Source organism: Leptodactylus fuscus, chromosome 2 (assembly GCF_031893055.1).
Source record: "Leptodactylus fuscus isolate aLepFus1 chromosome 2, aLepFus1.hap2, whole genome shotgun sequence".
Lineage (NCBI taxonomy): Eukaryota > Metazoa > Chordata > Amphibia > Anura > Leptodactylidae > Leptodactylus > Leptodactylus fuscus.
The window spans coordinates 79,754,989-79,773,859 of NC_134266.1; the positions used below are offsets into that span (position 1 = coordinate 79,754,989).

At 43.4% G+C, this 18,871-nt stretch overlaps 1 protein-coding gene across 1 annotated transcript in view; it reads left to right on the forward strand.

The window, feature by feature from the left end:
* The window catches only part of CTTNBP2NL (CTTNBP2 N-terminal like), a 58,446-nt gene that overhangs the window by 14,564 nt on the left and 25,011 nt on the right, over positions 1-18,871 (forward strand). The window contains exon 2 of the mRNA XM_075264062.1: positions 15,677-15,783. Within this exon, the coding sequence (XP_075120163.1) occupies positions 15,685-15,783 (99 nt within the window). The 5' untranslated portion in view covers positions 15,677-15,684. The remainder of the gene's footprint in view (positions 1-15,676; positions 15,784-18,871) is intronic.

The window sequence follows — 18,871 nt, forward strand, 5'->3', positions numbered from 1 at the left end:
GGGCCAGTTAAAAGGGATGACTTTTGTGGACTTGTGTGGTGCATACAATTTGGTAACCCTATTCCTAACCCCTGCCCTGACACTGAAGGCCCCCTGCTACTCTGGTACATTGTGAAGGCTGGCACACTTTGTGTCCATAGGGTACAAGATGGTGGCAGTCTTGCTTATCCATTTCAAGGATGGTTCCGAAGATAAATGAGGGCATCTCCTGTACATGAGCCGAACACCTCAGCCAAAGAGGAGAGGAGGGGATGTCCTTAGGACGTGATCTTATTAAAGGGGCGTAATCAACAAAATTATGCTGATAGAGCCCCACATATGTGTGAATAGCCTTTAAAAAGGCCGTTCAGGCATTGCTAATGTTATATTAAACTACACACACCCCCCCCCCCCCGCCGCCGTTTTAAAATGATTCCCTAAAAAATAATATGATAATCATACCGTATTGTGCACGCTGGGCGGGCATGCATGGTCCGATGTCATCTCTAGCCACACCTACATCTTCTTGCAGCGATGTCCTTGGGTCCCGTCTTCCTCGTCTTCTTCTTACGGCGTCATTGCTTGTAATCCGACGCAGTAGCAGGGGAACTGAGCATACTGAGCATGCTCAGTTCCCCTGCTACTGTTCCGTTGCTACTCCTCGGTTCCCGTCTTCCTCGTCTTCAATCCCGCACCGGCACAGTAGCAGGGGAACAATAGGCGCGGGATTACAAGCAATGACGCCAGAAGAAGAAGACGAGGAAGACGAGGAAGACGGGACCCGAGGACATCGCTGCAAGAAGAAAGAAGGTGTAGGCGTGGCTAAAGATGACGTCAGACCATGCATGCCTGCCCAGCGTGCACGATACGGTATGACTATCATATTCTCTTTTAGAGTTTTATTTTAAAATGGGGGGAGGGGGGGATAGTTTAATATAACATTAGCAATGCCTGAATGGCCTTTTTAAAGTCTATTCAGGCATATGTGGGGCTCTATCAGCATAATTTTGCTGAGAGCCCCTTTAATAAACTGCATAAGTGCTGCCATCTTGTGTTGAGGATATTGGCCATTATTGTTGATACAAAGGCAACAGGGGCTTTCAGTGCAGAGCTGAGGTAAAGTATGGATTCATTTGTAACTGTATGCACTAAACATTACACTTTGTGGCCTTTCTGAAATTTTTATAAAAACTGGAAGAAGATGGGAATACCCTCATGCAAAAGTGTGACAAGATTCACACTCTGCAGATGTTGGTCAGATATAAAACCTGAACTTTAGGGGGACTCCAGTCCTAACCACTGAGCCTATGGCAGAATATTATTTATTTCCTGAGAACAGAATTTGCCAGTGACCACCTGAGACTCCTAAAAGTATAGACTGAAGGTGGTATTGGATTTGTGAGTTTTACTGTGACTTTACAGCAGTGCTGGTCTGAAAACGGTTGCTTGTAAGCGACATTCACAAGCCGTGCTGGGATTAAAATAAGAGGTTTTAATGTGCAATTTGTAGCTGTAGCCTGGCATTATGTCATTGTGAAGGTACCACTGGGTCATGAGCCTCCCATTGAGAGAATCTTGCGTAGGTAGAGCCTGCAAATCCCATTATTCAATTCGCATTACAGCTCGGTGACCTGCCGGCTCTCCTTACATAACACTGTTTTCCGTTTGTTTTTTTGTGAGGTCGGTTAAGGACCTCCTAAATGCAGAACAGTAACCCATCCCTAAAGGTAAATATGAGAGGATATTGGATTACTGTCTTCTCTTTTATGGTTTGCTGGTGACAAATTCTTGCCATGTGGCATGGAGGAGCCACTAACTTTACTTGCTTATTTTGGCGAGTAAAGTAGCAGCCATATTAAAGAGGATCTGTCACAACTTGAATGTTTTCCCCATAATATAACAAAGATACAGCATTTTTATATCTGGTGTTCCTTGTTTATTCCTCCTGGTTATGAATAAAATGACACTTGGGTGTTACCTTTCTGAGGCGTGATCTGCACACTTTGATCCTGTCTAGTCAGTACTGACAGTACCAGACTGTGTAGGAACACTCCCTATTAACCAAAGGGATGGATAACCCCGACTGCCCGGTTGTGGGTATCAGGTGGCAGTATAAAACCAGATTCATGCTGAACTGGAGATTATGTAATGAGGAGTTAATGGCACCATGTGGAACCTCCATCTATCATCCAGACTAGACAGTGACTAAAAAAAGGCGCCCCCTCCTGAGACAGCCCATTGATTTCATTGGGATTGCTTCGTTGTCCCTGTGGTATCCATACACCTGCCAACCAGATTGCTGTGTTTGAAACTGTGCACCCCCTGTAATGGCGGGCTTGAGAGCCATTCTATGTGACCTGTGTGTATATCTGGCAGGCCAGGTGTTTTTGTCTTCCCTTCCTCCATGAATCACAGCACGTTTGGGTGGAGGTGCGGATGGCTGGCAGAGCCGATGTACTTGTAAAGTGATGCAAAGCCTGTTCCTACTGTAGTGAAACTCCCGGCTTGAACAGGAGCCAAGATCAGGGCGGCTGTCACGGTCGAGACTAAGGGTGCGACATGCAGAATGCAGTTCAGTAAGTGACAGCTGCTGTCCCCATGTCAGTGAGATAAGCATTTGGGACAATGTCATGTTTACTTAGATGACACGTTTACTACACCTCTGCCAGTGTTGGTACCCCATCTACATGGTGCTAGTTATGGAGACTATTAACAGGCCTTGCTTTTAGACATCTAGGTGTGACTTGACATTTCGCTTCTCCTAACATAGCTGTTTAAGACTCTGTTCAAATGACTACATTTGTCCGGGCGGCTTTAAAATTGCTGCTTTTCTATCAGGCTTTTTACATGTCCGTTTTTGTACTGGACTGTGTGAAAAACCACAATGGAGGAATACATCATGTCCTTAGTCTTTTTCCCGTTTTCATGAATTTGTGATAATACTGTATGTCTGACATGAATGCAAATCCACCATGAAAACAGCTGCTTGTCCCTTCTGATTTGCATGACGGTTGTCAGAACGCAGCTTAGTAAATAATTCCCCATGAGGTAACAACCCTGGAGCATTTTTTTTTCTTGTCAAAGGGGTGTGCCCGTGTACCCTCACACTGATTGGACTGCCTGTAAGTGTGCAAGGACACGCCCCCATCTGGAATGGCCAGTTGTCAATTTATTGATTGATTTCTAGGAGGAAGAACAGAACAACAGAGTTATATTATGGGAATACAATAATTTACTAAAATAGACTTGTCGTAAATGGTGATGGCTCCTTTTTAAAGGAGATACTCTGATGAGTTATAGGGTTATAGTAATATGCCAGAACAAACCCAACACCAGAGCCGGACCATGACGCTCTGGATCAGAAACCACTCAGACCCCCAAGAACTCAGACCACAAAACACACTGTAAATCTGATGTACCCCATGAACATAGGGTAGGGTTCTGTAAATCTGTCATTACTCTTTTAAGAAGGGAAGCCTTGACATTAATGTGAATTAGAGTCTAAGGAGGAGACTTCATGTCTCCCGGCTGAATGTCTTTAATCTATTGTTAAGTGGCTCCATCTTCTCCTAACCATTGATTTGGATTTTATTTGCTTCTGTATTGAAAGACAATGAAAGCATTTTGTTCATTTTTGCGGTTGTCGTACATGCAAGATGATTATTCTGTTCAGTACGTTAGGCCAGAAAATGAATTTGGTTTTAATTACATGCCACTTTCTCACTTGTCTTGCAGTCTTCCTCTAATACAGTACATGGTAGAGTGTGTACATTGATTCCCTGGGAATACATAGAAAATTCAAGGAAGAAAAGCAGTATGTTCCTTCTAAACAGGTCTCAGGTGGTAGATTGTGTGAATGGCCAATATGTCTATTGTGCATGCAGTTAATTTGGTTTCCCATATGACTACCCACCCATTAACATCAGTATACCCTAATGGGTACCCTGTATGTCCTATATCATTGTTTTTGTGTGTGTGTGTATGTGTGTGTGTGTGTATATATATATATATATATATATATATATATATATATATATATATATAATTAGTCATACACACACAAGCCCATACACTTGAGTACGGTGCTTATTTACCTCTTTGTGCCTTTCAGACGGAGATTGTATCTGATTAAACATTAAACCTCTCCGAGCTGGACGGGGTCAGGAATGTAGCCACATTATTCTGTAGCCTCGGGCTTTAGACTCCATTTACAAAAGACATTGGTGTTGTGTGTGCCTGCAGCAAGCAGAGTCTAAAAAAAAAGTTAGTCCTGATGAAAATAAGAGGAAGCTAAGATCAGGAGCGAGCTGAGTGATACATGTAGAAACTTGTAAGTATTGTTCTGCAGTGTTATATTCCGGATTACATAGAAGAAAACTACTTTTATCTTTAGACTTCCCTCATTTATGCGTTGTTTCTTCTTTTTTTCTTTACTGAAGAATAACTTTTATTTTAGTGGCATTTAGAAAAGAAAATGTCTTGTCTGTTTTTTTTTTGTTTTGTTTTGGTTTTATAATAAAGTTTGTAGTCAGCAGAAATAAAACCTGGTTCACATCTGCGTTCGGGTTTCCATTCAGGGAATCCCCTGCCAGGATCAGTAAGTAAGTAGGGCCCGTTACCGGCTGGAGTTACTCCAGCCCTATTAAAAAAAAATAAAAAAAATGCAGGGGTAGTGGCTGTCACCCTGCCCCTAATGTCCCGGGCCCGGTGGCAGCTGCTATCCCGGTAGTTACGCCACAGTCCTCGATGTATGACCGTGCATGCAGGTATGATCCTTCACAGATAGGGCTGCCCCATGACTAGAAGACTGGTACCAAGATTATAATGAATCTCTCTCTTCTCTCTCTCTCTCTCTCTCTCTCTCTCTCTCTCTCTCTCTCTCTCTCTCTCTCTCTCTCTCTCTCTCTCTCTCTCTCTCTCTCTCTCTCTCTCTCTCTCTCTCTCTCTCTCTCTCTCTCTCTCTCTATATATATATATATATATATTATAATAATAATAACACATTTTATTTATATAGCGCCAACATATTCCGCAGCACTGTACAATTTATAGGGTTCAGATACAGACATACATAACAAAGAACGTCATTTCACACAATGGGACTGAGGGCCCTGCTCAAAAGAGCTTACAATCTATGAGGTAGAGGGGGTGACACAAGAGGTAGCAGGGGCGGCATTGCTTATACAGTGTTCAGACAATTTTGTGCATTAGGAATTGTGATAGGCCTGTCTGAAAAAATGCGTCTTTAGTTTGCGTTTGAAACTGTAGAAGTTGGGAGTTAATCTTATTGTCCGGGGTAGAGCATTCCAGAGAAGTGGTGCAGCTCGGGAGAAGTCTTGTATACGAGCGTGGGAGGTTCTGATAATAGAGGATGTAAGTGTTAGATCATTGACTGAGCGGAGAACACGGGTTGGGCGGTAGACAGAGATGAGGGAGGAAATGTATGGAGGTGCGGCTTTATGGAGAGCCTTGTGGATGAGAGTAATAACTTTATATTTTATTCTATAATGAATAGGCAGCCAGTGTAGTGACTGGCACAGACCAGAGGCATCGCTGTAGCGTCTACCCTGATAGATGAGCCTGGCCGCTGCATTCAGAATAGATTGTAGAGGGGAGAGTTTAGTGAGGGGAAGACCGATTAGTAAGGAGTTACAGTAGTCAAGGCGAGAATGAATCAGAGAGACAATAAGTGTCTTTAGTGTATCTCTGGTAAGGAAAGGGCGTATTCTGGAGATGTTTTTGAGGTGGAGGTGACATGAACGTGCGAGTGATTCAATATGAGGGGTGAAGGAAAGGTCTGCGTCAAATATGACCCCGAGGCAGCGGGCCTGCTGCCTAGGAGTTATAGTAAGGCCTGAGACTGCAATGGATATATCAGGGACAGATCTGTTAGATGGTGGAAACAGTAGTAGTTCAGTCTTAGAGAGATTTAGTTTCAGATAGAGCGAGGACATGATATTAGAGACAGCAGAGAGACAGTCACTGGTGTTCTGTATGAGTGCAGGGGTGATGTCACGGGAAGATGTGTATAATTGGGTGTCATCAGCATAAAGATGGTACCTGAAGCCAAATCTGGCGATTGTTTGTCCAATCGGGGCTGTGTAGAGAGAAAAGAGCAGGGGGCCGAGGACCGAGCCCTGAGGAACCCCAACAGCAAGGGAAAGAGGGGAGGAAACAGAGCCCGCGAATGATACACTGAAAGTGCGGTCTGAGAGATAAGAGGAGAACCAGGAGAGGGCAGTGTCATTGAGGCCGACTGAGCGGAGCATAGTGAGGAGAAGTTGATGGTCAACAGTGTCAAAAGCTGCAGAGAGGTCCAGAAGAATAAGAAGAGAGAAGTCGCCATTGGATTTAGCCTTTAGTAGATCATTAGAGACTTTTGTGAGAGCTGTTTCAGTAGAGTGCAGAGCGCGGAAACCAGATTGTAAGGGGTCAAGCAGAGAGTTAGCAGAGAGATAACGAATTAACCGAGAATAAACCAGGCGTTCCAAAAGTTTAGAGATGAAGGGTAGGTTAGAGACGGGTCGATAGTTAGCAGCACAGGATGGGTTCAGGGAGGGTTTTTTCAGTAGCGGGGTTATAACAGCATGCTTGAAGGAGGATGGGAAGATTCCAGAAGAGAGAGAGAGGTTAAATATTTTAGTAAGGTAAGTAGTGACAGCAGGGGACAGAGATTGGAGAAGGTGTGAGGGGAAAGGGTCACTACTGCAGGTTGTGGGGCGAGATGAAGAAAGTAGCTGGGAGACTTCCTCTTCTGTAACAGGTTCAAAAGATGAGAATGGACAGTCTGAAGTGCGGCTGGTGAGGGGATCAGTACTATCGTAGGTGTGGGAGTCAATGCCACCTGGGGCTTGGGCAGTAATTTCCTGACGGATCTTATCAATTTTATCATGGAAATACATGGCCAGGTCATCAGCACTAAGGTCTGTGAATGGCGTCTGTTCCTTGGGTGTGAGTAAGGAGTGAAAGGTTTCAAAAAGCCTTTTAGGGTTGCTGGAGAGAGAAGAGATGAGGGCGGTGAAATAGTCTTGTTTGGCGAGGTAAAGGGCAGAGCTATATGTTTTAAGCATAAACTTGAAGTGGAGGAAATCTGCAGGTGAGCGTGATTTTCGCCAGAGACGTTCGGCACACCTAGAGCATCGCTGGAGAAATCGTGTCTGTGGCGTGTGCCAGGGTTGCTGCCTCCTATGTGGGACTTTACGAGTGGAGGGGGGAGCAACCTCATCCAATGCATTTTTGAGGGTTTCATTATAGTGACTGGTGGCCAGATTGGGACAGGAGATTGAAGAGATGGGGGACAGGGAGGACTGTAGAGTATCTGAGAGGTGCTGGGTGTCAATAGCACGCAAGTTCCTATATGTGTGATGGGTAGGGGCGTCTTGTGAAGGGGAGAGAGCACTGATGGTGAGAGATAGAAGGTTGTGGTCAGAGAGCGGCAGAGAAGAGTTAGAAAATTTAGAGACTGTGAGGAGTCGATGGAAGACTAGATCAATCGTGTTACCATCTATATGTGTGGCGGAAGAAGAACATTGTGAGAGACCAAGAGAAGTGGTTAATGAGAGAAACTGTGAGGCAGCTGGGGAGTGAGGGGGGGCAATAGGGATGTTAAAGTCACCCATGATGAGGGTAGGAATGTCACTGGATAAAAAGTGGGGAAGCCAAGAAGCAAAGTGGTCCAAAAATTGGTAGGGTGAGCCAGGTGGGCGGTAGATCACGGCTACACGTAAGGAGAGTGGGCGGAAAAGTTTGATAGTATGGACTTCAAATGAGGAGAATGTGAGTGAGGGGACCTGGGGAATGGACTGAAAAATGCACTGCGGTGACAGAAGTAATCCTACCCCACCACCCTGCCTATTGTCAGGCCTAGAGGTGTGAGCGAATTGTAGGCCACCATGAGACAGCAGCAGGGGAGGCCGTATCTGACTGCTGGATCCAAGTCTCAGTAAGGGCGAGCAGGCCAAGGGATTTGCTAAGGAATAAGTCATTAATGTATTCTAGTTTGTTACACACTGAGCGGGCGTTCCAGAGAGAGCAGCTAAAAGAGACAGGGGAGGGGTGAGGGGAAGGAACACGGTAAATATTGATGAGGTTTGTAGGCCTTCTATGTGTGCAGGAAGAAGAGTTAGTGAAGGAAGGAGGGCCGGGGTTAGGAGAGATGTCCCCAGCAGCTAGGAGGAGCAGAATGGACAGAGACAGAAGGTGGTTCAGGGATTTATGTGGGCGCTTATGTTTGGTGTCACTGCTAAAAGAAGTAAAGGGGTGATTACAGAGTGTGAAAAGTGTGTGAGAGCTGTACATGGGAGAAGGAAGAAGAGAGGGACTGATATGGATGGTGTGTGCTGGTGGTAGAGGTGAAGGAGAGATCTGCAGGAAGCCAATGGCTAAGATAGTAAGAGACAATGCAGCTACAGGATACCATGTGGTAAAACTTCTTGTTTTAGGTTGAAATTTACCTGGTGTTCTGCCATGGTTAGCCTGTTCCGTGCCATGTATAAGTGCACTTTGGTTAATCTGCACTTCGGTTAATCTGCACTTCGGTTAATCTGCACTTCGGTTAAGATGCACTTCGGTTAAGATGCACTTTGGTTAAGATGCAATTTGGTTAAGATGCATGCTGCAGATGAGATGCCCCCGCATATGAGATGCACCCCATAAGCTATATCTACTTATATAGGAAAGCACAGCTTCAGACTAGCACTAATTTAAGTCGTTAACTAATTAATCTACAAACTGTGACACATGAGGAGACTGGCAGTGTGGATCCAAGTAAGCACTTGGCCAGAACAGCAATAAAATCATTGATGATCAAAAGACTGACACTAGTGCAGATAAGAAGACATGGAAGTGCAAAAAATATACAGCCTGGATGAAATGCTAGGATATAGTTCAGTAATCATGCAGAGGTGAAATACAGGATTATATATCATTGAATATTACAGCAGATGATCGAAGGGAGAATTCAGACAGCAAAGCAGAGGTGGGTTCAATAGCAGATTATATACCATTGAATATTACAGCAGATGATCGAAGGGAGAATTCAGACAGCAAAGCAGAGGTGGGTTCAATAGCAGATTATATACCATTGAATATTACAGCAGATGATCGAAGGGAGAATTCAGACAGCAAAGCAGATCGCACTGCATTTCCATGACCTCAGGTTCTCCTTATTGATAATAAGTGACATGCTTTGTACAAGTATACATGTCGTTTGCCTTGTTTAAAGGGATACACCAGTTTTAATAAGTAATGATTTGTGCATTGTATAGTGAAAGTTTGGGTCAGTAGGTGCACCGTCCATTTATCAGAACTAATTTTGGTAATGAACAGTGCTCCTAGTATGCTCCTTGTGTGCCCATCTTAAGACCAGGACTGGTTTTAGGAATTGAAGCAGAAAGTACATTGTAAAATTATCCACTGCAGAGAATATCCTATAGTCCGGGTAACCTCATTTGTGTGAATTTTTAATATATTATATGGTAGAGTTGGGCGACTTTGATCTAAAGCAAAATTATGATTAATTCAGATTAATGAACAATTATTTTAGGACACTTCCCTTTTTCGGCACCCTGTATTTATAAGCCATGTCATAGCACTGGTTGTTGACATATCTGCAATCCTGACTGCATAGCGTAGTGTGACCTATCTTTTACATATGTGACTGGATGTCATGGATGCAAAATAAAAGATATGATCGATGTCAGCAAGTTCACGTCCATTCATTGAGCAGACTTCTGTTTTTGGTTATATAGAGTTTAGTTTCTCAGCCCTGTTATTTATCACTATTCTGTCCCTGATTTTGGAAATGGCCACATGTAAAATTGGCCTCAATTTAACCATCAGGGACAATGCAGATTTTACCCCAGAGCGAAGGCTTACAGCTCACCCCAGTAAGTTGTATTTACCAAGCCCCCTTGACTGTTTTAAAGATCCATCCTTCCAAGTGGCCCCTTCATCCAGACAGCATGTGTAAATCCAGTAGTCACAATCTGCCTCGGAAGCTGTCCTGGGTAGATCCGTGTATGACAGCAACGGACATTAGTAACGGTAGTGTGAACTCCGCCTAACACTTTTGATATTTCACTGTCTATAACCATTTGTTTTGTGTTGCATGTTGAGCTCTGTTATTAAAAGTCATATATTTGAGAAAAAGTTCTCAGTCCCTGACATAGTCCTTGACTTCAATGGCATTGTGGACTGAAAAAAAATATATTAAAGAAAATATAGATAAACAGACATCTATAAGTCGACCTGAATATAAGCCCCCCCCCCCCCCCCCCAGTTTACCACCAGAAAACGGGGAAAACTTATTTACTCGAGTATAAGCCGAGGGGGGAAAATGCATGACATTCTGTTTGTGCTCATGTAAATCCTAGCAGGCTTTGGGCCTGTATGATAATGCCCCAGACGTCTGGGATATTATCATACAGGCCCAAAGCCTTATGGTAGCAGTCACAGCCTGTTTCCATACAGGCCCAAAGCCTGTGCTAGCAGTAACAGGCTATTACTACTAGCACAGGCTTTGGGCCTATATGGTAATATCCCAGACCACGTAACGTCTGGGATATTACCATATAGGCCCGAAGCCGGCTAGGATTAACATCGGATCCCGGAGAGGCGAGTAAAACTTTGTTCTCTCACCTCCCCTGGGGCTCTTATTATTACACTTAGAGGTCTGTAATGACCCCTGAGTATAATAATAGCGGCAGTGGAATCGTGGCCAGGGCTCGGGCCTACTCACTGCCGGCCTCCGCTGCCTATAGTATAAAGTGCAGCGAGGGTTGGCAGTGAGCAGGCCCCGGGAGGTTGGTAAATAGGCGCTACCTGCTGGGAATACTCCAGCAGGAAGCGGCCTATTATAAAACAAACAAACATAAAGTTCTTATACTTACCAACCTCGTGCTGCTCCCACTGCCACCGCCTCTTCTTCTCCTGGCAGTACGCTGCGTCTCAGCGTTGGGGCCGTGATGACACCGCCTGCGCTGAGACACAGTAAGACGTCAGCGACACATACCGGGTGCTGGCCTGATCTTACGCGGCCACGTCACCCAGCGTGTGATGTAGCCGGGGGAGGGAGCGGGGACTGGAGCGGAGGCCCGCCGCTGAAGCACCGCTGCTGCTGATAGGTGGGTGGTGAGGCAGCACTGTCTCCAGGGCCACCTTAAGATGTTTCCAAGGCAGAAAAGACGCTCTGGAAACCTCTTAGGGCGGTCCTGGAGACGGCGCTGCCTCATCACTCACCTATCGGCAGCAGTGCTGCTCCAGCGGCCTCCCACAGATGTTTTGCACAGGGAGGTCCTAAGTGACCCCCAGATCTGCTGGTATTTTGAGCACAGCTCATGGGAGCAGCTGTCATGTCGTGTCTGCCTCATTCACTATAAAGCAGAAAGTTTCTTGCATCCCCCAGTGTCTAAAAAGTGTCATTACCGTTCCACCATCCGCCCCTGACTACAGGAGTTTACCATATTGACGCGAGTATAAGGCAGAGGCGCACATTTTCAGCACAAAAACTGTGCTGAAAAACTTTGCTTGTACTCGAGTATATACGGTATATAGTTTTTATACAGTGGGTTTGCTACTTAGCTAGAAATTATATGGTTTCCGCTATACTTTGCCCTTCCTTTTGCATTTTGGACATGAAGTGTTTGGCAAGTTCATGAATTCAGGATGCTTATGGACAAATTCCTGATATATTGCTCTGTTTTTCTAACCTTCTTCATCGGGTTGTACAAACATATGTAATAAGATGAGCAGTGCAATTCCTATAAACTTCATTGAAGTATTTTGTTACATAATGACCAGTGTTGCTCAGCACTAGACGTTCTGCCGCGACTACTGTCAATCCGCACAAACTGTGTTGCTTACCTGCTTACGCTGTTTCTGTAACTCCATTCACCTCTATGAGGGTTATAGGAACAGTGTGGAGCCTTGCAGGACTGTTCCCATAAGTCATGTTAGTTTTTCTCATTTTATACATATATATGCTTTATACAACTTTGCTGACATTTTGAGGCCAGTGTAGATGTTGCGCTTCTTATTGTGCATTTGCACTTATAGGGAAAGGACACACAGAAATGAAATGCAGGGGAATATGCATTTCAGGGCCAGGAAGCTGTGCTGAAATCTGGCCTGGATCTGTTTTTGTGTTCACATTAGTGTATTAGAGCAGTTTGGAGCAACAGATCCACCCTCAATACTCCAGATTTCTTATTTGCATATTGGGTAAAAATTAAATATCTTGCCTACAGAGGCACAATTTTTTTTATTTACCGTATTCATTTTTTTTTTTTTTTGGCGGGGGGGTACATTCAGGTTTGTCTGCTCTATCTTACTGTGTTGCAGGTTTAATGTGCTCACTATTACTTCCCCTTTTCCTGATAAGCCATATGACACTCCCCTTATTAAAGTGAAGCTTTTTGATGTATTCTTCACTACGTCTGAGAATTTCTGTTTAGTCAATGAGACCTATTGGGTTCGACTAATGTTTGTCTCATTTTTTCAATTCTTAGCTTACATTCCATTTTTCTGTTTCACCATATACTCAACTAAGGTGTAAAACCTACTCATAAACACAATGGGTACCCGTTACTTACTGTGTAAGCGGCCATGTTCTTGTGGCCTGTGGGCATGCGCAGTCGGCTCTGCTCGAGGCCTACAAGTTTCACCGCCTTTCTTAAGGCTATTCTGACGTGTCAACAACAAAAGAAAAGTTTTTAATGGTAGAATCCCTTTAACAACTAAATACTTCTTGATCTGGCTGTTTAGCTGCTGATGGTGGGAGATTTTCATTCTGTTCTTGGCCTACTGACCTATTCCTTCTTTTTTTTTTTTTTTTTTTTTTATGCAATATGTATATATTTTACGTGTGTGTGTGTGTGTGTATATGTATGTGTGTGTGTATATATATATAAATATATATATATATATATATATATATATATATATATATATATATATATATATTATGCAGCTACACTTGTTGAAAATGAAGCATACCAAGAGGGAGTTGTTGGAATTGAATAAAACTATAATTGTGAAAGTAATGATGATATTCTGAAAAAGTTGGAAGCAGCCCTGCTATGAGAGGCTTCACATGTGGCCACAGGATGTCCTGCACATATCACTGAGCTGTTTCCCTTGTATCACATTATCTGATCCTCACATGTGATAGCTCCGCACATCATCACATCAGTAGTTGGGGCAGTGTGTTACTCTACAGTAGAAGACAAGATTGAAGCGCTCACTACAGCCCCTCCTACTGTAATTCGACTATTGTCAGGTGCCAAACTAAAGCAGTCCAAGTTTCTCAGTAGCACTTTAAACCAAAGTGACTGTGGTTAGCTATCAATGCAGGACACATGATGGTTGCTGTGACACCAAATTTCTTTCTGACAAGAGCCTGAAAATGGGCCGGGCTATATGGGTTTGTAATGAAGGTGCTTCCATTGTCTGGTGAACAGGGAAAGTGTGGGAGCTTCTTGTGCTTGTCAGTGGATCAGATGGTCCTCTCTATTGGTCCAGTCTATACCATCTGGGACCTCTTTGGTAAGTATGCATGCCCATGTGTAATTGCCACTGCTCCCGACACCATCTGTCAACGGTCAGAACAATCTAGATGGAAGGCAATATGTCAAAATAACCATCCTGCTTCTCTCAGCTCCATGATTCACAACCTCTTGTAGTCTACTAATTGTGCAAAATGTCTTCTAGAGGCTTTTCTCACCAAGATGTACACTACCCAAAAGTAGCTTCTGAGAGTCTTTTTTGTAAAGTACATTCTCTTGTGGCAAGATCCGGTGCATAAACTGACCATATCTGTAGTCATTTACATACCTGCCTGAGACATAACTGTATGTTGAATTTATCTTGGCACGTTTTTGCTCTCATTGGGAAAAAAAATACACTACACCCATACACAGCAAGGGTTACACAGGAATGTCTCCTGAGAGTGCAACACTTCATTGGCCTTCCCAGTTGCCATATGTACCACAAATTATGAGACCAGCTGGGACCCCACTTTGGCATCCCACAAGTTTGCCATATCCATGTGCCACAGGATACCATGTGGAACCTGTATGCCTCCATGCCCAAATGTGCCTCATCTTGTGTCCAGGTTAGAGCGGCCCAGAAAGATACTAGAGCCCTCTTTCAATTGTACAATTTTCCCAATAAACACATCCCTTCACTCTAATATTGCACTCGCTTACATAGATCATTGTTACATTCACACATACAATTTCAATCAATTCCAACATCTTATTGGTGCACGCATACACACACACACACACACACACACTGTCAATAAAGTGTTTTTGTGAGAATGTTCGTTATGAGCACAGAAGTCTCCTAAAAATGTTCTACCATCCTACAAATGTTTTAACCATGACACTTTTGGCTGTGACACTTATTGTGAGGTGTTCTTGTCTACACTGACACCATATATTAGTGGGGAGTGAATCATTGTCTGTATATTGCCTCATCTGTGTATGAGTACGGTGACCTGTCTGGGTGTGGTAGGGGAGGTTAGTCTTGTGCGTTCTGCCCGTATTCTGAATCTGACTGTAAAAAAACCCAAAACTTTTATATGCAATTTAAGGCATGTAGAGGCCCAGTGCACCTCAAATTCAGGTAGCTACTGTATAAGAAAGTAGGGTCATGGTATAACCTGTCTTTAGGATGTGCTCAGTATTGTTATATCTGAGCTCTGTATTATGGACTTGTCTTCCTCTCATTTGTTTGTGTTGAAAGTGTGTTTAGTGTCACATCCCAACCATTAGATTAAGATCTGGGTCTTAGTATGTGTTGTCTGGCAGCTTGATAAAGGAATTTATGAAGATTTTCAGACACACAAAGTGCTGAATTTTTGGCGCACAGCCCCATTCGGCACCGCTATGTCCTTTTTCATACACCCTTACCTACTTTACAAAACAGGGCAGTGCAGGGCTCAAGACAAGCTGGGATGGGAACTGCTGAGCCCGGAAGAGTTACTGTCATGTATGTGGTTCTGGGGATATTATCACTCCTTAAGGCGAGATCATGTATGAATCAATTAAAACTGGTGTAGAAGACATACATTCTCTATTATGCTTCATACTATACTTCTGTATGCCTCTGACGTCATACGGTACTATTTTTTTTTTTTTTTTCTTAAATCCAGCACAGTGATTTCACATTGGACGCTGTATTAGTGATATATTCTCACTCCTAACCCTTGTAACCTGAGGGATTGCAACGCACCATATGTACACCCATGCATGCATTAGTCCATGTACTAAATGAAATAGCTGGTTCTTTACTATAAGAGAGATTTGACATCTAGATGACTCTGGAATAAAAATATATTCTGCACCATATATATATATATATATATATATATATATATATATATATATATATATATATATATATATATATATATATTCTTGAAGTTCATAATTCTAGACTGCCATATCTTTCTGATGGCATCCGGGACCAGATTTTCAATGTAAAAATACTTACTCCGTGTGCTGAGTATTGATCACAAGCTATGGTACAATCGTTTTTTTGTTTTTTGTTTTTTTTCTTCTAATTCATCCTGGGCCTGATTCTGTTGAAAACCACAATCTTATTTGTGGGCATAATGAAACATAAAAAAAAATAAAATAAAAATGAAATGTTCATATTCAGACCATCTCATTTGCACTTTTTTTTTTATCTTTAGGGGACACAATGAATCTAGAAAAACTCAGCAAACCAGAGTTGCTGACGCTACTAAGCATCTTAGAAGGGGAGCTGGAAGCCAGGGAGCTGGTGATTGAGGCAATAAAGGTAAGTTACAGCTCACTGATCTTGTACAACTACCCACAGAGACATAAAACTGAAAAATGAACAGTAACAAATATTGGATCCTCCTTGCCCCAGACTTTGGCCATCAGCGCTTCAATCGATAATAAGTTTTCCCCTTCTTGATTGTTTTCCAGCCTCAGATTCACTTTTGATTCTCTATCTGAAAAGATCCTGTCCCTGTAAAGGTGTGTTCCCATCTGATGTAATGGCATCTCTCCTGCACAATGACCCGTAACACATAAAACTGGGTGCCATTCCCTGTACCATACATTTCTTTTTACTCTGCGGCTACAGCAAACTAATGACAAAATTGTCCTTGTGGTGGACTAGTCTGACAGGGGTTTTCCAAATAATTAGATTGATCCCAACAATCATGTGAGTGCAGCATTGGTGCACATGCTCAGCTACCCTTCCACTCGCTGCTGTGCAACTTCAGAAACAGCAGTCTTTGGAAGTCCTACAAAGGCAAGTAGATTGTGTGTACTACCGATACATCCACATGAGCCACTTATAGGCCCTTGTGGACCCCTTTTCTTATGATCACTGTGGTCACACTCTTATAAGTGATAGTTAGCTAGTGGCCATATATGTCACTAGCTGTCCACCAAATGATTGTTTTCTCCCAACATCAGTCTTCCTCCATCCAGATGTAACCTTGTACATATGTTGTGAATACTGAGTGTGGGAGTAAGTTGCTGGCAGGCACCTCTCCTGGAAATTCAGGCATTGAAATTCAGTATACCCAAATATTTTTCCATCTTCTGTCAGTGGAAGATCCAAAGATGGTCAGCCAAGCCTGTTGGGATCAGAGGGTTCAACCATGTTTACTCTAATGTGCATAGAGGGCGTCTAGTTACCTTTATGCCTTACTCTTAAAGGGATTCTCCCACTAAAGCAACATTTTTTCTAATTACTACGTCGGAATAGCCTTAAAAAAGGCTATTCGTCTCTTACCTTTAGAGGTGGTCTCTGCTGTGCCGTTCCTTAGACATACCGGTTTTATCTAGTATGCAGATGAGTTTTCCGCAGCAATGAGGGCGGGCCCCAGCGCTCAAAAGGCTGGCCGAGAGCTCTTTCCAGGGACGCCTCCATCTTCAGCTGCAACCCCGCCTCTTCTGTCTTCCGTCTCGGTCCAACTTCCGACGCCTGTGCAGTACGCTCCTGTATTGAACTACAAGAGCGGCCTCCCAAAAATAGTTCAATTCAGGAGCATACTGCACAGGCGTAGGAAGTTGGGCCGAGACGGAAGACAGAAGAGGTGGGGTTGCAGCTGAAGATGGAGGAGTCGCTGGAAAGAGCTCTCGGCAGCAGTGGGGATGCCCCCATCACCATTTGAGCGCTCAGGCCTGCCCTCCTTGCTGCGGAGAACTCAATTGCATACCGGTAAAAACCGGTATTTCTAAGGAACGGCGCCGCGGAGACCACGTCTAAAGGTAGGAGACGAATAGCCTTTCTTAAGGCCATTCCGACGTGGTAATTAGAAAAAATGTTGCTTTAGTGGTAGAACCTCTTTAAAGGGAGTCTACTACCACTGCTATTGATTCAAAACCACTATATATATATATATATATATATATATATATATATATATATATATATATAATAAAATTTTATGTAGATTGTGAGCCCCATATAGGGATCACAATGTACCTTTTTTACCTATCAATATGTCTTTGTAGGGTGGGAGGAAATCCACGCAAACACAGGGGGAACATACAAACTCTTTGCAGATGTTACTCCTGGCGGGATTCGAACCCAGGACTCCAGCGCCACAAGGCTGCAGTGCTAACCACTGAGCCACCGTGTTGCCCTGAAACCACTTCTATTCTGTTATTTGTATCAAAATACAATCCTTATGATTATAATGAGAAAATATATGCAAGTTATCTGTTTGGTGCATTTGGGTGGTGGCCACATCTGCTGGAGTCAGGGGTGCTGGGTGCTGAACACAGGTTGCAGGCCAAATCCTAGGCTTACAGTGCATCTAATTTTCATACAGATTAAAAGTTATCTTTTTGAACGAAAGATTGCAGGTTGACACACAAGTATGTTCACTATGCCGCTAACCACTCCTACAACAGCACAAAAGTGGTTTGGAGGAGATGGCAGTGTTGCACAATCCTTAGCAGAGCTTGTATATTTCTCAGCGATGAATCATTACATTGCATTCCGTTTTTTAGTTTGTTCAGTATTATTGCCGTTCCTTATTTGTGACACTTCACTGAGCTGGCCTCGATCTGTCATTTCTCTATGTCCTTTTAAGTCTCCTTATGCCATACATTGTGTCTGAGCTATTCATTTTGTCCGTTACTTGAAGGGTTAATTCTGATCCATAGCTCACACCTACATGGCATTTCCCCCGGTGCTGACTACAATTCAGGTGGCATTGTCATACATTTGAGCAATTTCCAGCACAAAAATATCCTTTGCCTGAAGTGATGTGTGGGTGTGCAGTGAAGCCTCTCCACGATACGGTATAGATGCAGTTTCTATCTGGATTAAATGCACGTGTGACTTTAAGATAAGGAATAGTAACACTGATTTATTTATCCCAGCGAGACTGCCCTACCCACATGCTCTGTGCACGCTATCCAAGGATTTGACTTCCCAATATGGGCCATTTACAGAAGCCCAGCCAAGCTGTGAGCTCTTTAGCAGGACTCCGAAAGGCTTGTGTGCCAAGATTAAGACTCTGAGCTGATGTAAATGCCTTAATAAGGGCTCAGAGCAGTAAATATTTAAATCCACTTGTTAGAAACAGAGTTTGTTGTCGTCCTGTGGTGTGATCAGCCGCAGCGCTCCCGAAGTCAGCATTGCCCGAGCTGCTGCCTATTGGGTCTAGTACCTTTCTATATCAAGCTGTTGTAGCCTGATATAATATTTAGCTCAGGGAAATCCTTCTTATCACTACATCTTATCGTTGCTAGCTTCTGTGAAATTACATTCCTAGGCACACAATGTATGATTGTAGCTTTTGGAGTACTTTATTAGAGCTAGGGTGTTTGGCTCCCCCCCCCCCCCCATTCATGGTTATGTTCCATTAGACCAAGATGTGGTGGACTTGGCAATC